The sequence below is a fragment of the Stenella coeruleoalba genome (assembly GCF_951394435.1).
Source record: "Stenella coeruleoalba genome assembly, chromosome: 20".
Classification (NCBI taxonomy): Eukaryota; Metazoa; Chordata; class Mammalia; order Artiodactyla; family Delphinidae; genus Stenella; species Stenella coeruleoalba.
Window position 1 is genome coordinate 51,744,700 of NC_137166.1, and position 23,582 is coordinate 51,768,281.

The 23,582-nt window shown below is 53.4% G+C and overlaps 2 protein-coding genes across 5 annotated transcripts; one reads left to right on the top strand and one right to left on the bottom strand.

Annotated features, from left to right (window-relative positions):
• Window positions 1-1,468: 1,468 nt before the first annotated feature.
• PIH1D1 (PIH1 domain containing 1) lies at window positions 1,469-6,860 on the bottom strand. 4 transcript variants are annotated; one of them, XM_079908187.1, is made up of 10 exons: window positions 6,756-6,860; window positions 5,806-5,899; window positions 5,284-5,350; window positions 4,487-4,666; window positions 3,291-3,352; window positions 3,117-3,198; window positions 2,609-2,738; window positions 2,302-2,377; window positions 1,800-1,943; window positions 1,469-1,593 (listed from the first exon to the last, which is right to left on the bottom strand). In XM_079908187.1, exons 2-10 carry the CDS (start codon window positions 5,893-5,895, stop codon window positions 1,552-1,554), a joined length of 873 nt encoding a protein of 290 aa, XP_079764313.1. In that variant the 5' UTR covers window positions 5,896-5,899; window positions 6,756-6,860; the 3' UTR covers window positions 1,469-1,551. The 4 variants fall into 4 exon arrangements, with proteins under 4 accessions (XP_079764313.1, XP_079764314.1, XP_079764311.1 ...); XM_079908188.1 differs by having other exon boundaries at window positions 5,806-5,912; window positions 6,756-6,810; XM_079908185.1 differs by lacking the exon at window positions 6,756-6,860 and adding an exon at window positions 6,575-6,742 and having other exon boundaries at window positions 5,806-5,912.
• On the top strand, window positions 6,773-20,757 carry ALDH16A1 (aldehyde dehydrogenase 16 family member A1). The gene is made up of 17 exons (XM_079908184.1): window positions 6,773-6,903; window positions 11,505-11,607; window positions 12,256-12,382; window positions 13,107-13,285; window positions 13,369-13,446; window positions 13,543-13,724; window positions 13,812-13,964; window positions 14,672-14,857; window positions 15,089-15,184; window positions 15,387-15,523; window positions 15,684-15,789; window positions 15,875-16,005; window positions 16,361-16,528; window positions 16,829-17,030; window positions 18,423-18,608; window positions 18,938-19,060; window positions 19,638-20,757. The coding sequence occupies exons 1-17, from the start codon at window positions 6,814-6,816 to the stop codon at window positions 19,797-19,799; spliced, it is 2,409 nt and encodes an 802-aa protein (XP_079764310.1). The 5' UTR covers window positions 6,773-6,813; the 3' UTR covers window positions 19,800-20,757.
• Window positions 20,758-23,582: the final 2,825 nt, after the last annotated feature.

Sequence of the window (23,582 nt, forward strand, 5' to 3'; positions counted from 1 at the left end):
AGAGGGAGGAGGGAGCCTGGGGCTCGGACTCCAGAGTCTGAGGGAGGAGTAGCCCGCGGATTCGTCCACACGCGCCACCCTGTGGTGACAGAATCCCCGGTCTGGGTGCGGAGGCGGCGGTCGCGGCTCCGGGCCAGGTGTGAAGGTGGAGCAGATGGTGAGGAGGAAGGAGTGGGAAGGGGGCCCAGCAGCTGCCAAATCCCGGACTTTCGCCGGAACCATCACCATGGAGACCGAGGAAGGCAGAGAGGACCCAGCCCTACACTTTCGGGACCCGGGAATGAGTTCTTCCTCTCACGTAGGGTTCCCGTGCAAACTACAAGTCCCAGCGGCCGCTGGACTTCATCATTTGCTTCTGAAGGGCCGCTTACTCCGAGGGCCGCTGGGAGTTGTAGTTCTCTGAGACAACGGGCTTAAGTTGCGTTGCGCCCTCTGGTGGACACGGCGCCCAAGTTCGCCATTTCCGAGGCCCAAGGGACCCTACTCAATGTCAACCCCAAAACTTTTCACCTTCTCACCATCTAATCCCTCTTTCCCCACCCAATTCACTCAGTTCCAGCCACAGTGGCCTCCCCGCTGTTCTTCCAACATCTACCCCTGAGGCTCCTGCATTTACCTATCCTCCTAGGATTCACTATGGAAGGTGTGTTGGCAATCATTCATGAACTCAACAAATATTTATTGAGTTCCTACTAGGCGTCAGGCATTGTCACACCATAGGGGACATAGCTCTAATGAGAGTATCACTGGGTATTGGGGACCACCAGAGGAGGATTCTAACTCAGCCAGGGAAGATCAAAGAAAGCCTGAAGTTTGAAAAGCTTCCCAGGAAAAGCTCACTAAAAGGGATGACTGGGAGGGTCGGGGTAGGGCATGGGTGTAGAGTAAGGAGATGTGCCCTGTGAGGGCAAACAACCAGAGGTACTGGAGTAGACCTGGGTAGGTGTACTGGAGAAGAGGATACTAAATAGGGGAACAGCATAAAAAACTGGTGTGGTCAGGACACTGCTCAGTATGACTAGCCTGAGTGACTGGGAGGAAGAGACCACAAGGGAACATGAAGGGGGACTTCCCTGGCAGTCCAGTGGTTAGTACTCCACACTTCCACTGCAGGGGACATGGGTTTGATCCCTGGTCGGGAGCTAAGATCCCATGTGCCCTGTGGTGGAAAAAAAAGAAAAGGGAACATGTAGGCGACCAGACAGCACAGAACATTGAGTGCTAGCTGAGAGGCTTGGACTTTCTCCTAGGGGCGCTGGGGAGCCAAAGAGGGGCTGTGAACAGGAGTGGGGCAAGGGCAGCTCTGGGGCCTTGAGAGAAACTAACAAGGGGAGAGACTAGAGGCCAGGAGGCCAGGGAGAGGATCGGGGGAGAGGACGAGGCCTGAGCTGGCGGAGCGACCTCCATGGGATTCTAGTCCAATGTCCCTCTTCCCTCCCACTCCCCATTTACTCCTAGCCAGACAAAGAACAAAGGCAAAAATCTTTTATTTCAATTTTAGGGAAGCCACCATCCTCTTCCCTCCATGTAGAAGCACAGGGAGACACCCAGTCAAGAAGGCATGGACAGAAGGGGCATCGCCACCATCAATTGCTGAGGAGAGAGAGGAAGGGGAAAGAGGTTCAGGACCTGGGGATCCAGCCCCCAGCCCCCTCCTCCCTCAGACCCAGGATCCAGACCCCCCAGCCCCTCCCCCCTCAGACCCAGGGGTCCAGGTCCCCAGCTCCTCCTCCCTCAGACCCAGGGGTCCAGGTCCCCAAGTGTCCCTGGTTCCCCACAACCCCCAGCCCCCCAGGTACCTTTCTCTTCTGATGGAAGGCTGCCTTGCTCTCATCACAGCTGATTCGCAGGGGGATGTAGGCATCCAGATGGTACAGCTGCTGGGGGCCCCCCATCACCAGGCGATTCTCCCCAATCTCCAGCGACAGTCCCAGAGCGCCTTCCTGGGGATGCAGTGGAATCAGCCCACCCTTCCCTTCCCAGCAACAGGACGATAAGAACACAGACCAGTGAGAGAAATCTCGCGTGTCGGGATACCATATTTAAAGAGTCTCACCTCCCAAGAAAAAAGTGGGACACAGTAATTACAGGTTTATGACTGAGCACTTACGATGCACTGGGCATCCTCAGGACAGCACCGGAAGTGGGCCTGAGGCCCCCATGGGACGGAGGAGGCAACCTGCTCCGAGTGCAGCACTGGCCAGGCTCACACAGGTCTGACAACGAGCCCGCATCACTCCCCCTCCAAGACCCCGACCCTTCCAGACCTCATTCTCCTACTCTGGTGGAGGGTGCACTCACCAGTTTGGGGAGGTCAATTTCGGCCAAGAGGAGGTCAGGGGCCTCCAGCCAGAGGTTCAGGTGAGGCTTCTCAGGGCTGGGGAGGAACCAGACCCAGAACTCAGAAGAGCCGCCAGGTCTTTACCAGGGCCGCTCCCTCTCTTTCTCCCTCCCAGCCCTGCAGCCTCAGGACACCTTCCCAGAGGGAGTTCTGCTTCTCCTCCCTCTGGGTTCCCAGAGCCCCAGGACACCAACACCTACAGGATGGCGGGAGAGATTCCAAAGAATGTCGGGGAGACAGGAGATAGGGAGCCCACTGAATGCCCACCCTTTCTCAGGTCTCGGGGAGTCGGGCATGTACAGGTTCCCCAGCTCCTGGATCCGAGGACGCTGCTGGGAGCGGATATTCTGCTGGGAGATAGAGCCCAGGAAAGATCTGTTCTTCAATATGCGCCACTCTGAGGGGAAGGAACACAGGATCAAAGGTCACATGGCTCAGGGTGTCCTTTGCTCCCTCCCCTAGAGGAAGAAGGGGGTCTTGCACTGCGAGAGCCTCATGGGAGAGGCTCCGCCCTCTGCCGAGGATACCAGGGATCTGACCACACCCCCAAGCTTGACTTTAGGAGGCGTGTCTGCCTTAGCCCCGCCCCTCGAGGCTCTCAAGACCCCTGCCTGCTCCCTCTCCCCCTTCCCAAGACTCACACATCCCTCTCCCTGAACTCCACAGCCCAGGGGCTAATATAATCCCTGCCCACACGAGTCCCACTTCTCCCAGGGGCCGCCCCCAAGCTCCTCCAGGTTTGGCTCCTCCCTGTGGCCCAGGCTCCGCCCCTCACCTGGATTTAGTGGCAGGCTGTATTTGTCCTCAAGGCCCTCCCTGGCAATGGTGATCACGAGCTCCTGCAAGAAATCGCTGTTCTAGGAGTGAAAGAGGGAGAAGAGATGTGGGAGGGCTGGGTGATGGAGGGAGAGGCCCCGGCCCAGGCCTCCCCTGCAGCCCCGCCCCCAACCTGCATCCTCCGGTAGAAGTCGCTGTTGACGGCTACGTCGTAGGCGGTACAACCCTGGCCTTCTGCCGGGAGAGAAAGGGGGTGAGACCCCAGCCCTCGGTGGGAACCCCACGGCCCAGGCACAGCCAAGGAAAACACAATCAAGAATAGCAGCCACAGACCCAGAGACATTAGGAAGTCAAGACACGCGGCTGCCAGTCTGGATTCACACCAGCCTCATCTCCCAGCTGCAGTCTCTTCCCCTCTGGTCCTTCCCCACCATGTCCCAGAGCTGACCCTGACCCTCCCCAGTTCATAGTCCTCCCAAGGCCCCCCAGCACCCGCAGCGGGGGGACTGAGTCCTTCAGCCTGGCACTGGAGGCCCTGTGTGGTCTGCCCCTCCCACCTGGAGAGAGTTCACTTCTCCAGCAACCTCATCCCTTTAAATTTCTTCCAATCACTCTTGATTACTGATCAATTCAATTCAATCATTTCTCTCCAGCCTCTGGACCCCTCTGTCCTCTCTGCCTAGAACCCTCTTTTCTGTCTTGGCCTGATGAACTGCTCTGGTTCCTTGAAATCTTATATCCGACGTCTCCTGCTCCAGGAGGCCTTCCCTGATCCCTCAGTGGGAGTGAAGAGGCCCCCCACCCCACCCCGAGCACAGCACAGAGTCACACCACATTGAAATCACATCTGCCTCCTTCATCCTCACCCATGACTGAGAGTTTCTCAAGGGCAGGTTCTGGGTTTTGATAAGTCCCTACTCCCCAGGGCACTGGCCAAAGCTTCATCCCAGGAGGCTTCAGGGGACATATGTGAATTGAAAACACAAGGATGTAGAGACAGAAACTCCACAGAGACAGAGGTGAGACAAGGCAGAGACACAGAGACAGAGGAGAGGGTGGAGGAGAAAACAGGGATGGGTTAGGGCTGGCCGAGGACTACAGCCAGGAGATCAGTTAATGAGCACCTGCCCAGCCCTCCCTTGCCCTGGGGTGGGGCAGGGAGAAGTGCCAGCCTGGCCAGGTGAGCAGAACCAGGACTGTCCGGTGAGAGTTCTGGATGCCCAGGAGGCTAGGGATATGCCATGGGGAAAAGGATCAGTACAGGGGTGCCAGGTTTCTAGGTCCCGAGGGAGGAGGGTCCTGGGCCCTGGATTCTAGGGAAGAAAGGACCGAGGGGGCTAGATTCCTGGGTCCTCTCAAGGCACTGACTTGCATCCAGTTCGGCATGCGGCTCTCCCAGACTCATGGGGATGCGAAACCCGGCTTGGTCCTCCTCCAGCATTTGAAGCAGCTCATCCTCGGTCAAGTCAGCGGGAGGAGGGATGGAGGGAGAGTGACAAATGTTGATGAAAACCTTCCCTTCAGATGATTTGGTCTTTATGCAGAAACCTGATGGGAATGGGTTTGTCCTTGACCATCTGTCTCTGCATGGGTCTCAGTGTCCATCCTTCTCTTGATTTGTCCCTCTCCTAGAGTATTAGTCCTCCACTTTCTGGGTCTGTTCCCCTTCCTGCCCCTGGGATTTCTGACTCTCTGTCTTTGAGTCCTGTCCACCTAGTCACCCCACATCTCTCTTTTTTTTTTAATTTTTATTGTAGTATAGTTGATTTACAATGTTGTTACTTTCTGCTGAACAGCAAAGTGAGTCAGTTATACATATATATAACTCTTTTTTAGATTATTTTCCCATATAGGTCATTAGAGTATTGAGTAGAGTTCCCTGTGCTATACAGTAGGTCCTTATTAGTTATCTATTTTATATATATTAGTGTGTATATGTCAATCCTAATCTTCCAATTTATCCCTCCCCCTTACCCCTCCTCTCTCTGGATCTCAGTCCCTTCCTTGCCCTCTCTGGGTTTCTGTTCACTCTCATCACCCAAGGCCTCTATACACCACTACTGTGTCTCCTTCCTCTCTCCTTTTCCTATGTCCCCTGCCCCCAGTCTGTGACCACCTCTCTCTGGGACTCTATCCCTCTCTCTTTGGGTTTCTGTCTTTCTCACCAGGTTGAGGTTTTATCTGTGTAGATTCTGGTCTGCTTGTCTGGGCTTGCTGGAGCTCCTTGGAGGCCTGTGTGAAAGAAAACAACGTCCAGGCTTGGCGTTTGTGCTGTCAGAACCCCCTCATTTGTTCCTCAAATGTTTAGTGAGCAATTTTTACGTATATGAGCTAGGCAGGGCATGAGACATACTATGTCCCCTTCCTACTTTGAGGAAGCCGAAGGACAACCCTGATCCCACTCCCATTTCTTCCAGAGACTAGCGAACAGCTAGCAGTAGTAGTAGTTAAGCAACTACAACTCCCGTAGGCACTGTTTCTCCACCACCACCCCCGCCGCCAGTGTATTCTGGGAACTGTAGTCCCGTTTCTGAGCGCGCGCACACACACACACACACACACACACACACACACACACACACACACACACACACACACACACACACACACACACACACACACACACACACACACACACACAAAATCTCCCAAATCCTCAGGGACCCAGGAGTCCGTTCAGTCCGCACCTGCAGCAGCAGCTCCTCGAAACGCGCCGTCTCAGCGCTCATCGTCTCTGCCTCGTTTACCTCCGGTACCAGCAGCTTCAAGTCGGCCATGGCCCTGGGGAAGAGACCTAGGCGACCTCAGCAACAACCTTCGGTTGGATCCGAACTCTGAGGCCTGCTCCCGGGCCCTCAACCGACTCCCGACACCCACAATTCTGTACGCAAATCTAAGAATCTGGCCTGAGACTACAGTTTCACTCAGGTCAGATACTGCATCAAATCTCTTGGGAGCCAATGTCTCTAGATGCCCTCTAAGCCCTATGTGCCAAGTGTTTAAATGAGAGCCACTCTTCTGGTCTCTGCGTAGCCAGGAACTTCCGACTACCCCAACGCTCCTTCATCTATCCTGCAACCGCATTCGGTACCAATCACAGAACAATCTAGTCTAAATCTGAAGCCGCGCCCTTCACCTCAACCAATCAAAACTAATCCAGAAAGCCACTAAACGCCACACTTCCGATATGGATTAAAGCCACACTTCCGCTCCTTCCCTACAGCCACATCTGGCCAGGTTACTGGGCAAAGCTGGCACACTTTTAAAACCTTAACTTCAGTGTCCATCCTAAAGGACTCCCTTCTGATCTCTGAACAATCACCTCGTCCCCAGAGGTAGACTAGATTCTCGAGTAAAGATATTTCGGGCTAAAAGCTGCACTTTCGGTCTCCAATATGAACAGGGTGGTGGCAAGACGCCAATACGGCCACTCTTCTAAATCTGGAGGCCTCGTACCTATTTGAAGGCATCCATATTTTCGTTCCCCACTCCCCCAGCTTTGAGGAATGCGCATGCTCCAAACTACACTTCCCGGCGCAGACCTATAAGCGGAGTCACCGGGTCCTAAGGCGGGGTTACGCTCTATCTCCTGTAGCCCCGCCCTTTGGCCTGGAGGGGGCGGTGCCGCCCTTCAGACCTCGAAGTTCTCTTGGGGAGAGAGTCCCGCAGTCCGTGGAAAGCGGCCTGGGAGCGTGATGGCTGCGACGCGCACAGGATCCCGCGCCTGCGAGATCTTCACCACGCTGGAATACGGACCGGTGCCGGAGAGCCACGCATGCGCATTGGTGAGGGCTTGCCCGGCCGGCGCTGCCTATCCCCCTTCCTAGTCCTCCGGGCCCCGTTTTGAGCGCGGACTCCCGTGATCCACCGCGGCAGCTCAGCAGCTCCGCCCCTCTCAGCTCCCGTGATTCCCGCCGCTCCTTAGGATCCACCCCGGAGGACGTTCCCTTGAGCCCTTACGGTTGCTGCCTGTCAGCTCTTTAGTCTGTTCTCGCGAGCCCTAGTGGCTGTCGTGTTCCACGGTCCAAAACTCAAGGTGGTGCTTCTCCTATTCTGCAGAATCCCCCGAGGGGCTTCTGTGATTCTTCAGGGCCGCCTCAGAGCTTCCTGTGATCCCCTGGGACTCAGAATTCCTGTGGGCGTAGACTTCCCGTGATTCCTCAGAATATCCTATGGCCCCCGGGGTCCCTCGGAATTCCTGGGGGGGGCTCCCTTGGTCGTCCGGAGACCTCCGCGGAGCCCCCGTGAGTCGTCAGGGTCACGTCAATACTTGTGGGGTTCCTGTAATCTCGGGAACCCTCGGAATCCCAGAATACATCAGAACTTCCTGTAATTACCTTCAACCCCGCAGAATAACCCCGTGGGGCTCCCGTGATCCCTCCGTGTACTTCAGAACTTCCCTAAGGCTCCCGTAATCCCTCAGGGTCCCCCAGAACGATCTTGGGGTTCCCATGTATAACTTCGGTGCCTCGGATTTTGTGTAGTTACCCAGCCCCCTCAGAATTCCCCCATGGAGCCATCCTGATCTCACAGGGCCCTCTAGCACCTAGGTGTGAGAAGCTTGGGCTTCTCTGGAGGGAAAGAGGAGGTTAGAACAGTGGTCCACGTGGAAGAAGATGAGACCAGAGCCTGGTGCGGACTGTAGAGATGGAGAAGAGATGAGGCACAGATGCAGGAGGAACAGGGTTTGGGGTATTGAGAGGACAAGGACAATGCCTCGGGTCTGGGTTTGGCTGTCTCTGTCCTCCCCCCCCACCCCATGGTGAACCCAAGAGGAGTAGGGTGGCAGAAAGTTTGGGAAAGACTATGGGCTTGGTTATCACATGGTGATGATGAGAGGGAAAGCCTTGGGCCATGTGCAGGAGTCAAATACTACTTGTGCCTGAGCCTCGGGCCTAGAGACAGGGTCCTCACAGTAGGAAGATAATTGAATGGTGGGAATGATGAGATTATCTAGAACTATAGTGTAGACTCAGATAAGAGGATCTGGGATGGAGTATAGAGAATTCCCATACTTGGAGGTTGGTTAGAGATGGACTATTCTGAAATAGCAATAATGTGATAATAGCTTATATTTATTGGGTGCTTTCTATGTGCCAGCCTCTGTGTTCAGCATGATCTCATTTAATCCCCAAAACAGTAATTGTCATTACTTTAGTGATAGCAGACAGAAGCTTAAAGAGGTAAGTAATTTGCCAACAGTCAACACATCTTAAAAAATGTGAAAATGAGATTTGAACCTGAACCCTGGGATTCCAGAGCCCATGCCCCCCATCCCCCCACCCCGCCCCCCAGTTCAGTCTTACAATCTGTGGGCCAGACTCAACCAACAAACATGTTTTCTTTGGCCTGAACTTTATTTTTTTAAATGTGAATTCGGGGACAAGTAATTTCATGTAAACATCCGGGATTCCAGCTTCTCTTGAAAATAAAAATCCAAAGTTTGGCAACCTTTGGCTCACATACCCTGACAAAGATTATTTGGCTCCAATAGCTAACTGTCTTTTTAGACAAGTCATTAGTTCCTAGTCTCCACCAGGGCCCTCTTCTCACACCAGGGTGGCCTGCCAGGACCCTGTGGAACATTCTTTCTGGGTTCTATTTTTCTTTGCGGGGGGAAATTTTGCAAAGTCACACAGAGTACTTAAATTATGAACTCCCATTTATCCATCATCACTCAATGTCAACAATCATCAACATTTCATCCAATGTTGTATCTCTTTGTTTTCTCTTTTTTTTCCTGGAGTGATTTAAAACCCAGATGTCATGTTATTTTCCCATAAGTATTTTTTTTTTTTTTTTTTTTTTGCGGTACGCGGGCCTCTCACTGTTGTGGCCTCTCCCGTTGCGGAGCACAGGCTCCGGACGCGCAGGCTCAGCGGCCATGGCTCACGGGCCCAGCCGCTCCGTGGCATGTGGGATCTTCCCGGACCGGGGCACAAACCCGTGTCCCCTGCATCGGCAGGTGGACTCTCAACCACTGCGCCACCAGGGAAGCCCTCCCATAAGTATTTGAATCTTCATTTCTAAGAGGTAAGGACTCATTTTGTAACATAACCACCAGGCTGTTTTAACATTAACAGTCGTTCTTTACTATTATCTAGTGCCCAGCCCATGTTCATATATGCCCGACTATTTCAAAAATATGTCTTTCCGTCGAGGGGGCATCTTTGAATTTGAAACTTACGAATTTTTACTTTACTTAAAAGTTTGGGGGGCTTCCCTGGTGATCCAGTGGTTAAGAATCCACCTGCCAACGCAGGGGACGCGAGTTCAACCCTGGTCGGGGAACTAGGATGCCACATGCCACGGGGCAACTGCACTCGTGTGCCTCAACTAGAGAGAAGCCCACAGCGAAGAAGCCCACACGCCCCAGTGAAGACCCAGCACAGCCAAAAAAAAAAATTTTTTTTTACTTTAAAGAAAAATGAGGAGGCCCAGTTGGTAGGGTAAGAGAAAAATCAGGAGACTAAGGCATCAGGGATGCTAAGAGAAAACAGTTTGGGGAATTCCCTGGCGGTACAGTGGTTAGGACTCCTCGCTTTCACTGCAGGGGGCCCGGGTTCAATCCCTGATCGGGGAACTAAGATCCCGCAAGCCAGCGGCCAAAAACAACAACAACAAAAGCCAGTGTGCAGAAGGAAAAAGTGGAAAAGATGTCTTGGATTTAGAAAGGATTTAGGGAAGACAGGGAGAGAAAGAAACAGGAAACAGACAGGGAGAATGAAATGCAATAAAATGAATAGGAAGTCTTAAGTAAGTGCTGTTCTGAGCCTATGACACATATGGATCCATTTAATTCTCATCACTGTCATGTGAAATAGGGAGAGACTGTGATTATCTCCATCTTCCAGATGGGTTAGCCAAGACCAGGGTATTTTAAGACCCAGGCTAAGACTGCACAAGGAAGTTTCAGAGCCACGATTCAAACCCAGGCCATGTGGCCCCAGGCTCCAGGGACTCCCTACCTTGGGCTCAGTTAGGCACTTCACAGCCAAATAAACTTCACCTGGCAAGGCAGCAGCAGGCCTGTGTCTTCAGTGCGGGGGCGGGGGGTGTCACATCCTTCCCGAGTGATGACAGCTGAGGTGGGAGGGAACGCCATCTCATGTGGGAAGGTATGGGAGTCCCCTGGCTTAAAAGCCCCACCTCCCAAAGAGCACGTGATACAGTCTCATGGGCATTGCAAGGGTCCTGGCAAGGAACATGCCCATCACAAGAATGCAGAGCACTCCAGGAAGCCCCAAAGTTCTGGCTTCCCACTGGATATTTAGGGTATATTCCCAGTTTTCCCAGTCCAGGTGCAGTGGACCAGTCGGGGGTCAATATTGTCTAGAAATATAACTGAATTGTATCAGATTTCCAGGGAAATAGAAAGTCATTTCTATTCAAGAAGGTCATTTCTCCATGGAGAACAAGTTTTATTAATCCTTTGTTCACATTCTCCATGTGTAAAAGTCAATAGGACGTCCCTCATATGTTGTTGGTGAGAATGTAAAGTGATGCAGCTGCTGTGGAAAACAGTTTAGTGGTTCCTCCATGAATTACTCAGAGCATTGCTATATGAGCCGCAGCTCCACTCTGAGATATATGCCCAAAAGAAGTAAAGACGTTATTCGAAGAAAGACTTGTACGTGAACATTCACAGCAACACTATTCACAATAGCCAAAAGGCAGAAACAACCTAAATGCCCATCAGCTGATGAATGGGTAAAGAAAATGTGGTCTCTCCAGACAATGGAATATCATACAGCCATAAAGAGTAATGAAATTCTGATCAATGCTACAGTGCGGATGAATCTCGAAAACACCAAGCTGAGTGACAGAAGCTAGACACAGAAAGTCACGTATTGTAGGATTCCATTTATATATGAAATGTCTAGAATAGGCCAGTCCATAGAGACAGAGAGCAGATTAGTGGTTGCCAGGACTTGGGGGCAGGGGAGAAGGGAGGGTGAGCTCTTAATGGGTATGGAGTTTCCTTTTGGGGCGATGGAAATATTCTGGATTTTTTTCTTTTGCCGTGCTGCTCGCCACGTGGGATCTTGGTTCCGTGACCAGGGATCGAACCTGGGCCTCCAGCAGGGGAAGCGTGGAGTCCTAACCACTGGACCGCCAGGGAATTCCCTATGTTCTGAAAGTAGATAGTGGAGATGGTTGCACAATGTTGTGAATGTATTGTTAGAAAATGCCCTGAATTTACACTTTAAAATGGTGAATTTCATGTTATGTATTTTTTATGTTTATGTGTATTTTCCTCCTACACGGGAAAATAACTGATGGGGCAAAGGGGGCGGGTATTCTCTTCCCAGAGGACTCTGGGTAGGGATAGAGCTCCGCCAGCTGCCTCTCAGACCCCTTTCCGAACTCTCTCCACCTCCCCCAGGCCTGGCTGGACACCCAGGACCGGCACTTGGGTCACTATGTTAACGGACGGTGGTTAAAGCCTGAACACAGGAGTTCAGTGCCTTGCCAGGATCCCATCACAGGTATGCGGTGTCCCCCAGTCATGGGAAAGAGGTGTCTATGGCCCCAGGTGTACCCACCAACAATATACCATTCTCTCTGCTCAGGGCCCTGAGAGCAGGGAGCAGCTGGTGGGAGAAGGCGGCTGAGATTTCTGGCTCATCTTGATAACAGTCCTCCTAATTATGGTTCCAGGTCCCTGTGAACACTTTTTTTTTTTTTTTTTTTTTTTTGCGGTACGCGGGCCTCTCACTGCTGTGGCCTCTCCCGTTGCGGAGTGCAGGCTCCGGATGCACAGGCTCAGCGGCCACGGCTCATGGGCCCAGCCGCTCCGCGGCATGTGGGATCCTCCTAGACCGGGGCACGAGCCTGCATCCCCTGCATCGGCAGGCAGACCCTCAACCACTGCACCACCAGGGAAGCCCACTGTGAACACTTTTGAAGTCATTGTCTCCTAAAATCCCTTCCTTGCCTGTGGGAGGCAGTCAGAGCAAAGACCTATATAGATTTATCTGCATTTGTCAGATGATAAAACTGAGAACCTGTGTGGGGTAGGGGGACCAACTTTACTGCCTTGGGGTGCTCCTGGGCTCCAAAAATGTCAGCCCCCCCCAGTTCTGATACGGGTTCCCCCCACCTGCCAACTGGGTTCCCCCCATTCATCTCCCCAGGAGAGAACTTGGCCAGTTGCCTCCAGGCACAGACGGAGGATGTGGCAGGAGCCGTGGAGGCTGCCAGGACCTCGTTGGAGAACTGGAGCACACAGCCTGGAGCCTTTCGGGCCCAGCATCTGACCAGGTGATGCACTTGAGGTTTGGACCCCAGGAGATGGAGAAGGATTTGAGAACAAAGACTCTCTATTTCCCAATATCCCACTGAATTCACTGGCTGCTAAGACTCATATACCCAGCATGCCTTTGAGCCTTTAGCAGCTAAAACATCCATTTCTTACTGTTCGCTGGGACTAGAAATGACAAAGCCTGTTTCCCAGCATACCCTTGGGACTCATCCAGGCGCCATTTCTCAACAGCTCACTGGGCCTGGTGAAGCTCCTGAAACAGTTTTCTAGCACATTCTTGGGGAAGTTAGAGACAAAGATTCCATTTCCCAAAGAACAATTGAACTTAAAGGCTAAGCTTTCATTTCCTAGCACATTTGGGGGTTACAGGTGGCCAAGATCTTTACACAGCACCCTGAGGTTTTGAGTGTTTACCAGACTACATTTCCCATACATCTTTGGTGCCCTCCACCACTGGTAAATAGTGCTGATGCCCCAGGGGTTCCTGGGGATTGTACTTCAGGTATACACAGGGCGTGTTCCAGGACTCTATCAGGCCAAGGGGCAGTGGGAAATGACCATCCCAGGACTTCCCTGTCGGTCCAGTGGCTAGGACTCTGCGCTTCCACCGCATGGGGCACAGGTTCGATCCCTGGTCGGGGAACTAAAATCCCTCAAGCCGTGCGGGCGGCCAAGGAAAAGGAAAAAAGAAAAAAATGACCATCCCCCCTGCTTGCTCCACAGGCTGGCCAAGATGATCCAGAAGCACCAGCGGCTGCTGTGGACCCTGGAGTCCCTGGTTACTGGACGGGCCATTCGAGAAGTTCGAGACAGGGATGTCCCTCTGGCCCAGCAGCTGCTCCAGCACCATGCAGTCCAGGCACACACCCAGGAGGAGGCGCTGGCAGGCTGGGAACCCCTGGGTGAGAAGCAGGAGTCCCAGCCCCCAGCCCCCTCCTCCCTCACCATCCAGCAGTGCCTGCGCCAGTCTCATTTGTTCTTGCAGGAGTGATTGGTCTCATCTTGCCACCCACATTCTGCTTCCTTGAGATGATGTGGAGGATTTGCCCTGCCCTGGCTGTGGGTAAATGATTGGCTGGGGGTTGGGACTCCGGGGTCTGAGGGAGAAGGGGGCCGGGGGTCTGGACTCCAGGGTCCTTGAGCTGCCTGCCTTCCCCAGGCTGCACGGTGGTGGTCCTCGTGCCCCCAGCCTCTCCGACGCCCCTCCTTGTGGCCCAGCTGGCAGGGGAGCTAGGCCAGTTCCCAGGAATCCTCAATGTGATCAGTGGCCCTGCCTCCCTGGGGCCTGTCCTGGCCTCACAGCCTGGAGTCCAGAAGGTGGCCTTCTGTGGAGCCATCGAGGTATCTTCAGGGGTGGGAGGGTGTCTGGACACAGCTGGGGGGCTGGAATGCTCCTCCCCGCTGCTGACCCCTGCATGGGTCCCATAGGATGGTCGTGCCCTACGGCGGGCCCTGGCGGGCCAGGGTCCCGAGCTGGGCCTGGCACTGGGGGCTGAGTCGCTGCTGCTACTGATGGAGACGGCGGATGTGGACTCGGCCGTGGAGGGCGTCGTGGATGCAGCCTGGTCTGACCGCAGCCCGGTGAGACCTGGGGGCTGGGCCTGTCTGTCTCCAGACCCTGGGGCCCCATGACTTCATTCATTTTATTTATTTATTTTTTAAATTAATTTATTTGGCTGTGCTGGGTCTTAGTTGCGGCATGCAGGATCTTCGTTGCCACGTGTGGGATCTTCGTTGTGGCATGTGGGATCTTTTAGTTATGGCACGTGAACTCTTAGTTGCGGCATGCATGTGGGATCTAGATCCCTGACCAGGGATGGAACCCGGGTCCCATGCATGGGGAGCACAGAGTCTTAACCACTGGACCACAAGGGAAGTCTCTTCATTTGTTTTACTTTTCAGTTCTTTGTGTCTCCAAACTCCTATCTGTAGACCATCGCGTGTGAAGGTCCTCATCCTCTCGAGTTTCTGAATCTCCACGTTCCCGGCTCTCCTGGGCTTCCAGGCTTGGGAGCTCTGTGTCTGTTGTTCTTTAGGACTGTTCATTTTTCTGAGTGTCCATGTCCTAGTTTTCTAGCGTCTCTCTTCGCTCTGCGTCACCAGCTTTCTGTAACTCCACATCCTCCCTGGGGTTTGGGGCCTCAGGGAGTCTCCTGGTCCTCGGCACTTCTCCCTGACCCTCCTCTGATCTGTGCACATATGTCCCCCAGGCTTGGCCCTCTGCGGGGATGTGACCCACCCACGTAGGCTCCGAGTTTGCCCACCCTATCCCTCCCTTTTCCTAACAGGGGGGACTCAGACTTCTCATCCAGGAGTCCGTGTGGGATGAGACAATGAGGCGGCTCCAGGCGCGGATGGGGCGGCTTCGCGGTGGCCGAGGGCTAGACGGAGCCGTGGACATGGGGGCCCGGGGAGCTGCTGCACGTGACCTGGCCCAGCGCTATGTGCGCGAGGCCCAGAGCCAGGGTGCACAGGTGAGCCTGGGCACAGACTCTGGGGTGCTGGGGGAGGAGGGACCTCAAGATCTGACTCCTGGGTCTGGGGAGGGATGGGTCTGGGGGCCTGGACTCCGGGGTGTGAGCAAGGAGGGCCTGCGGGCTGGACTCCTGGGTCTGAGGGAGGAGGGGTCTGGGGTCCAGACTCCTGGATCCCTGGGGAGGAGAGGACTGGAGTGAACTTGCAGATCTATTTCTCTGTCTCCCTAGGTCTTCCAGGCTGGCAGTATGCCTCCAGACAGCCCATTCTTTCCCCCATCCTTGATCTCTGACCTCCCTCCAGCCTCTCCATGTAGTCAGGCAGAGGTAAGCCCCTCAGGGTCTCAGAGACCCTAGGCCATCCACCCATCCTCAGCCGGACATGGGTGGCACAGCACAGAGGCCCCCAGAGTGACCATTTGGACTGGGTCTGGGGGCTGCTGACTGCTGTAGGCTGGACTCCTAGTGGGTGGGGTGTTGGAGGGAGGGGCTGGCCAGGCCGCCTGAGCTCCCTTGTCATCCCTTCCAGGTTCCGTGGCCTCTGGTCGTGGCCTCCCCTTTCCGTACTGCTAAGGAGGCGCTGGCCGTGGCCAACTGGACGCCCCGAGGAGGCAGTGCCAGCGTATGGAGTGAGAGACTGGGGCAGGCCCTGGAGCTGGCCTACGGGTCAGTGCACACCCCCTGGGCACACAGGGGGCCCTGCTGGGATGGCCCCAGCTTCAGTCTCGATGTCTTCCCCTCTCTCTGGGTCTCTCCCCGCCTCTCTGACTACCCCTCCCCACCTCGAGTTTGTGCATTTCTCTCTGATGTCCCCTCCTCCCCACAGGCTCCAGATGGGCACGGTCTGGATCAATGCCCACGGCCTCAGAGACCCTGCAGTGCCAACAGGTGGCTGCAAGGAGAGTGGGTCTTCCTGGCACGGGGGGCCAGATGTGAGTGCACCCCTCCCTGCCCATCACCACCCCTTCATCCACCTTGTGCCCTTCTCACATTCTCTTGACTCTGTCCCTCTCTCAGGGTCTGTATGAGTATCTGCGGCCCTCAGGGACCCCTACCTGCCTGCCCTACCTGTCGGAGAATCTGAACTATGACACCTTTGGCCTTGCTGTTCCCTCCACCCTACCAGCTGGGCCTGAAACAGGGCTTAGGTGAGCTGTTCTAGGGACCACAACTCTCAGAATTCCTGGAGTGTGGAAGGGGAGAGGGGAAATTGTGGCAGGCTCCTCCATGGACTGGAGGGAGGTTCCTGAGAGTCATCAAGGGGTCCCTGAGTCCTGCTGAGAATTTCATTCTGGGTCTTACGGCTCACCCCCACCCACCAGGCCTGATGAGAGTCTCAGGTCTGCTAAATGAAGGTCTGTGCTCTCCCAGAGACTCAGGGGGCCAGGAATGTGGGGTCCCGCAGAGGCTCATGGGAGCTCGAGTGGTCCATCCTGTGGGGTGGGGATGGGGTCTGAGCAGTCCCTGCCCCAGCACCCACCCTCACACCTCACCCTACTCCAGCCCAGCACCCCCCTATGGGCTCTTTGTGGGAGGCCGTTTCCAGGCTCCTGGGGCCCGGAGCTCCAGGCCCATCCGGGATTCGCAGGGCAATCTCCATGGCTACGTGGCTGAGGGTGGAGCCAAGGATATCCGAGGTGCCGTGGAGGCTGCTCACCAGGCTGCCCCTGGGTAAGGAACGGAGGTGTCACATGAGATAGCCCAGGGGGCGTGGGGTGTCAGAGGGGGGAGTCTGAAATCCCAGGACTAGCTGATGCTGATGGGACATGGGGTCTGGACCCCGAGGACTGTGGGCTGTGTAGTCTGAGCTCCCAGGGCTGACGGGATGTGGGTCTGGCCCCTCACTCTCCTCCCTGGGCAGATGGGCTATGGGGCCTGGACCCCCAGAGTAGGAGCTGTGGACAGAGGTGGGGCACCTGGAAAGAGCCAGGATGAGGAAACCAACCCCCAATGTGCCCTGTCCACCCACAGCTGGGTGGGCCAGTCGCCAGGGGCCCGAGCAGCCCTACTATGGGCCCTGGCGGCCGCACTGCAATGCCGAGAGTCCACCCTGGTCTCGAGGCTGGAGAGGCATGGAGTGGAGCTCGAGGTCGCCAAGGCGGAGGTGGAGCTGAGCGTGAGGCGGCTTCGGGCATGGGGGGCCCGCGTCCAGACCCAAGGCTGCACCCTGCAGGTGAGAGGGGTCTGTGGGCGGGCAGACAGGGCAGGCAGTCTGGAGTGGCGTCAGAGGAGGGGCTCCGGAATGAGCCAGACTGAGGGTCCCGGCCCCAGTGGCCTCACCTGTCTACACCTTGATTTCATCCTCTGTATAATGGGTATCCAGCCCACTTCATAGAGTAGTGTTTCAAATTGTTGTTAGTGACCTATTACTGGGCCATAAGACCAATTTAGTGGGTCATAGCCCTGCTTTGGTATTTTTGTTCTTGTTTCTTTTTTTAACAAAAGACAACAGGATAGAAAATGTAGAGTGCATTGCACTGAGTATTGTTTGGTATGATTTTTGTTTTGTTTATATATATAATATGCAGCTAAATATAGATATTAGGTTGGTCTGAAACGTATGGTGGGTCCAGTGAAGAAAACGTGAGGATTCAGTGACTCAAGCAATGGCATGGGCACACTCAGGGATAGAGATAATAGAAAGATAATGGAAAGATAGCTAGTCATTTGACCTGGGCTTCCTCCATAAATGATATACAATTATACAGTGGTACCAACCTTGAGGAGTTGTTATGAAAACTAAGTGAACCGAGCATTTAATGTCTGACGTGTAGCCAAGGGCTCAGAAAATGTTTGCTTATGGATGGCCAATAAGCACATGGAAGAATGCTCCGCATCATTAGTCATTGGAGAAATGCAAGCCAAACCACCATGAGGGACCTCCCTAGTGGCGCAGTGGTTAAGAATCCGCCTGCCAATGCAGGGGACACAGGTTTGATCCCTGGTCCAGGAAGATCCCACATGCCGAGGAGCAACTAAGCCCGTGCGCCACAACTACTGAGCCCACACTCTAGAGCCCGCAAGCCACAACTACTGAAGCCCATGTACCTCGAGCCCGTGCTCTGCAACAAGAGAAGCCACCGCAATGAGAAGCCCGCACACCACAATGAAGAGTAGCCCCCGCTCTCTGCAACTAGAGAAAGCCCATGCACAGCAACGAAGACCCAGCACAGCCAAAAATAAATAAATAAATAAATTTAAAATAACACACACACACACACAAACCTATAGGCTAGATTTCGAGACCTCTACACATATTAACTCATTCTATTTTAACAGCAAATCTCTGAGGTAGGCACTATTATTATCCTCATTTTAAAGATGGGAAACTGAGGCCCAGAGAGGTTAAGTAACTCACCCAAGGTCACACAGCTGATGTGAACCCAGCATCTGGCTCCAGAGTCTATGCTCTGAAATAACACCTGGTTTTATTATTTATGATTGGAGTTGTTATGGAGAAGCAAAGTTGGGGATGAGAGGAGAAAAAGGGTGGGTGATACATGAGACCAAAGGAGGGCAGTCAGGCTCCCCTGCCCCGCCATTGACCTCCTGCCTGTCCCTGCAGGTAGCAGGGCTGAAAGGCCCCGTGCTTCGGCTGCAGGAACCTCTGGGTGTGCTGGCTATTGTGTGCCCGGAAGAGTGGCCCCTGCTTGCCTTCGTGTCTCTGCTGGCCCCTGCTCTGGCCCACGGCAACACTGTGGTCTTGGTGCCCAGCGGGGCCTGTCCCATCCCTGCCTTGGAGGTCTGCCAGGTACAGTCGCCTGCCTGCCTGCTGCTGCTCCCAGCAGCCTGTGGAGCAGCAGATGGATGAAAGATGCCCCAAGACCTGCAGGAGCTCAGCTCTCACCCCACCCCCTTGGTAACCATGGTAACCTGCATCCTGGCACAAAACCTTCACTCCTCATAGACCCAGTGACGGTTCTCTCCAGACTGTGAGCCTTCACCAGTCATGACCCCAGTTCCATTCCTTCCAGGACCCCCATGGCCACTCCCCATTTGCCCATTCTTCACCCTCCCCGACAGCCCTGGGGGTCTCTGACTCCCTCCCAACCCTGGGTGACCCACTGTCCCATCCTCTAGGATATGGCCACCTTGTTGCCAGGGGGCCTGGTGAATGTGGTGACAGGAGACCGGGACCACCTGACCCGCTGCCTGGCCTTGCACCAGGACATCCAGGCCCTGTGGTATTTCGGATCTGCCCAGGTACCTTTTGTTTGCCATCTCCAGTGTCTTAAACTTCACCAACAAACTCTTCCTTTTCTGGGGACATGGCTGCACCCCCTTAGAACACCCATTGCTAAGGGGGAGAAACTCCTTGGCAACCACGTTTTGAGATCCTGCCCCTTTACAGCCCTGGTTGCTAAGGAAGAGGATCTCTTTAGCAGCAAGGGCCTGAGATCCTGCCTAGCCCAAAGACCTAATCTCATTGGACAACCCATTGCTAAGGACCACACCCTAGCAACAGTGTCAGAAGCCTACAGTCCACCCTCTTAAACCTCCTGATGGTAACAGATGGGAACTCCTTGTTAACGATAACTTCGGGCCCCATTCCTTTGAGTGTGGGCTGTTAAAGGGGAAGAAGTTCCATAGCCGTAAAGGTCAACCTTGTTTCCCTCAGCATCTGGAAGGTTTGCTTTCTAGGAGCTGAACATTCTAGCCACAGAGCCTAGGCAAGCCTTCAGGCCCCTCCTCAATAATAGTCCTTGTTGCCAAGGAAGCAGCTGCTTAGCAACCAAGCCAATGGAAATGCTGACCACGCCCCCCCATCTCCCCACGCCAGGGCTCCCAGTTTGTGGAATGGGCCTCAGCAGGAAACCTCAAGCCCGTGTGGGTGAACAGAGGCTGCCCGCGGGCCTGGGATCAGGACGCCGAGGGGGCAGGCCCAGAGCTGGGGCTGCGGGCAGCACGGACCAAGGCCCTGTGGCTGCCCATGGGGGACTGATTGCCCAAGTGCCACCCACTCTATCCTGGACAGAGGACAGATGGACCCCAACCGATGCCAGACGTCTGGAACATTCCTCTTATTATGGTTCCAATAAACTCTGACCAATCTTGGCTGTGCCTCTGAGGGGAGGAAGGGAGGAAATAGCAACTTCTGGGCTATTGAGGCCACTTCAGTTCTGAGGCTCAGCAGCCGCATGGGCTGGCGCCAGGACAACTCAGTGTCTGTGAAATAGATACAAAGGGACTCTAAGAACCTTTGGACAGGGCCGCAGCGACTCTTGTCTCTTCTGGTCTTTTCTATCCAGTGGCTCCTGCTCCCTGGTTTTCTCTGCCTCTGCATTGCCTCAGGATCTGTGGTGTGCTGGTGAAAATAAAATACAGTAGCTCTCTGGAATAAAATAAAATTCATGGTTAAGTAACTTTAGCCAGTTCCATGGTGCTCCTACCACCGTGTCCGTTTCAAGCTCCAGATGATTGAACAACCGGCTGAAAATTCCTGAATTTTTAACAGTTCCCACGAGCCACCCCAGCATACCACTGTTTGAGAATTCTTTCTGATGCAAGGAACCCACACACACTAGCTTAGGATAAAAGGACATTTTCTGGAAAGCTACAGAGATATGGAAAATAGGGCAAGATACACAGCCGGGAACCCCAGGTCCTGAGAACCCGAATGCAAGCAGGAGCTGTATTCAGGTCCCGTCTCAGTGGGTCATGTCATTTCTTGGGTCTTGTATCTGCCTGTCTGCTTCATTCCAGATCCTTCTAGCCATGTGACTTTAGGAAAGCTTCTTCACTCTTTTTTTTTTTTTTTTTTTTTTTTATTTTATTTTTGGCTGTGTTGGGTCTTTGTTGCTGCGTGTGGGCTTTCTCTAGTTGCGGCGAGCAGGGTTACCCTTCGTTGCGGCGCGTGGGCTTCCCGCTGCAGCGGCTTCTCTTGTTGCGGAGCACGGGCTGTAGGTGCACGGGCTTCAGTAGTTGTGGCTCGTGGGACCCAGAGCGCAGGCTCAGTAGTTGTGGCGCACGGACCCAGGTGCTCCGCGGCATGTGGGATCTTCCCGGACCAGGGCTTGAACCTGTGTCCCCTGCATTGGCAGGTGGATTCTTAACCACTGCGCCACTAGGGAAGCCCTTCACCACTCTTAAGCCTCAGTTTCCTCATCTATAAATTGGGGCTAATAATTCCAACCTCACTGGGTAGATTCTGTGATGGTTACACAAAACATGCTGTTAATTAGAGGTTGATTTTGTCCTGGGGCAAATGAGAGCAGACAACCTCCTGTCAGTATTTGACTAAAGCTGGGCAGAAGAGATAACCTCTCCCAGTATCTGGACGTTTGGACAGGAAAGACACAGGAACGTCTTGGAGGAAAGTCCCTGGAAGGCTCTACTTCCTCTGGGGTTTGATAACTTCCCCCCAGAGTCCATGGGCTGCCTCAGTGACCTTCCTGTTAGTCCTGTTGCTTTAATCAGCCAAAGCCAGCTACAGGAGGTCTCTATAGCCCCAGCCCAGACCACAGAGGACACTTAGTGCCACATCCACAGGAGAAGAAATCTGATTGGCCAGACTGGGGTAGATGTCCACTTCTGGTCCAGGCTTCTCTGGCTTAGGGGCAGGAGCTCCTAGTTAAGGCAGCCATCCAGTTGGTCAACAAAAATCGGTTGAGTGCCTGCTGTGAGTGGGGCACTGTTGTAGGTGCTGGGGAGGGCCATGAACAAGACAGAACTTAGCCTTGTGAGCTCATGCAGTGGATGAGGGGTATATTCATTTCTTGTCAGTGCTGTGACAATGACCACAAAGTTAGTGGCTTAAATAAAACAAGGCAAACATATCTTACAACTCTGGAGGTCAGAAGTCTGAAATGGGTCTCACTGAGCTAAAATTAAGGTGTCAGCAGGGGTTGGGAATTTGTCCCAAGGGCACTAGGGAGCCATAGAGGATCTGTGAGCAGAGGAGAGGTAGGCTTAGCTCTGGCTGAAAGACACTGATGTAACCTAAGGTGACAGGTACAGTACTATAGCAGTGGTAGAAGCTCAGGGCACTCTGGGGGCCTGAAGAAGACACCTTTCCCAACTTGAGTGTGTGTGTGTGTGTCTGTGTATGAGGTGAAGGCAACAGAGATGGCAGGAATCTTCCCAAGGCAGGTGCCACTTCACTGAGTTTTTTTTCCCCCAGCCTTACTGGGGTATAATTGACAGTTAAAAGTTGTGTATATTTCAGTTCTACAATGTTATTTCTTAAGGTGTGCAACATGATAATTTAACATACATATGCACTGTGAAATGATTACCACAATCAAGTTAATTAACACATCCGTCACCTCACATACTTACCTTTTTTATTTGTGGTGAGAACACTGGAGATACACTCTCACGGGACTTCCCTGGTGGCGCAGTGGTTAAGACTCCGCCTGCGAATGTAGGGGACATGGGTTCCAGCCCTGGTCTGGGAAGATCCCACATGCCGCGGAGCAACTAAGCCCATGCATCACAACTACCGAGCCCACGTGCCACAACTACTGAGCCCGCGTGCCTAAAGCCCGTGCTCCACAACAGGAGAAGCCACAGCAGTGAGAAGAAGCCCGCGCACCACAACAAAGAGTAGCTCTCACTCGCCACAGCTAGAGAAAGCCCACACGCAGCAACGAAGACCCAACACAGCCAAAAATAAATAAACTACTTAAAAACAAAAAAATCCACTCAGCCACTTCCAAGTATACCATACAGTCTTGTTAAATACAGTCACCATGCCATGCATTAGATCCTCAGAACTCACTCATAGCTAAAAGTTTGTCTTTTCTGACCAACAACTCTGTTTCCCTGACCTCCCAGCTGCTGGCAGCCACCATTTTACTCTCTGGGTCTATTAATTTGCCTTTTTTAGATTCCCCATATGTGACACCATACAGTATTAGTCTTTGACTAATTTCACTTAGCATAATGTCCTCCAGGTTAATGGCAGGTTTTCCTTCTTTTTGTGGCCAAATAATATTCCATTGTGTGTATATACACACATCTTCTTTATCCATTAGCCAATGGACACTTTTTTTGTTGTTCTTTTGTTCTTGGCCCGGCTGCGTGGCTTGTGGGTTCTTAGTTCACAGACCAGGGATTGAACCCACGCCCTCGGCAGTGAAGGCAGTGAAAGCGTGGAGTCCTAACCACTGGACCACCAGGGAATTCCCTCTAGTTGTTATTTTGCTAGGGATCTTCACACCTTTTTCCATAGTGGCTGTACCAGTTTACATTCCTCCTCACCCTCTCCTACACTTATCTGTGTCGTTTTGATAATAGCCATCCTAACAGGTGTGTGAGGTGATACCTCATTGTGGTTCTGATTTGCATTTCCCTGGTGATTAGTGATTGCACTGGGTCTTGAAGGACAATGAGGACCTAATTAGGTTAGAAAAGTGGTGGTGGGAGAGCATCCCTGGCAGAGGAAACAGCCAGTGCGGCCTTTGCACATGCTGTTTCCAGAGGTGAGAAACAGCTTTGAGGGAACTAGTGGTTTCAGTCGTGGCCCCCAAAAGATAATGTCCTAACCCCGGAACCTATGAATGTAACCTTATTTGGAAAAAGTCTTTGTAGATGTAATTAAGTCAAGGATTTCGAGATATCCTGGGTTATCCAAGTAGACCCTACATCTAAATACAAGTTCCCTTATAAGAGGCAAAAGAGGAGAAGACAGAAGAGGAAAAAGCCATGTGAAGTTGGAGACAGAAATTGAACTCAATTTCTAGCCTCCCTCCCCTTCCCTCGAGGTTGGAGGTGAGAGGTCGGT

Bases quoted from the DNA above. Each gene is read 5' to 3' on its own strand.
- ALDH16A1 (XM_079908184.1), top strand. From the start codon at position 6,814: ATGGCTGCGACGCGCACAGGATCCCGCGCCTGCGAGATCTTCACCACG. The intron at 13,286-13,368 runs GTGAGAAGCAGG...TTGTTCTTGCAG, and splicing joins GGCAGGCTGGGAACCCCTGG to GAGTGATTGGTCTCATCTTG. The intron at 13,447-13,542 runs GTAAATGATTGG...TGCCTTCCCCAG, and splicing joins TTGCCCTGCCCTGGCTGTGG to GCTGCACGGTGGTGGTCCTC.
- PIH1D1 (XM_079908185.1), bottom strand. From the start codon at position 6,632: ATGCGCATTCCTCAAAGCTGGGGGAGTGGGGAACGAAAATATGGATGC. The intron at 4,667-5,283 runs GTGAGAAAGACA...CATTCCCATCAG, and splicing joins ACAGATAAAACCTCAACCTG to GTTTCTGCATAAAGACCAAA. The intron at 1,944-2,301 runs GTGAGTGCACCC...CTGCATCCCCAG, and splicing joins AAATTGACCTCCCCAAACTG to GAAGGCGCTCTGGGACTGTC.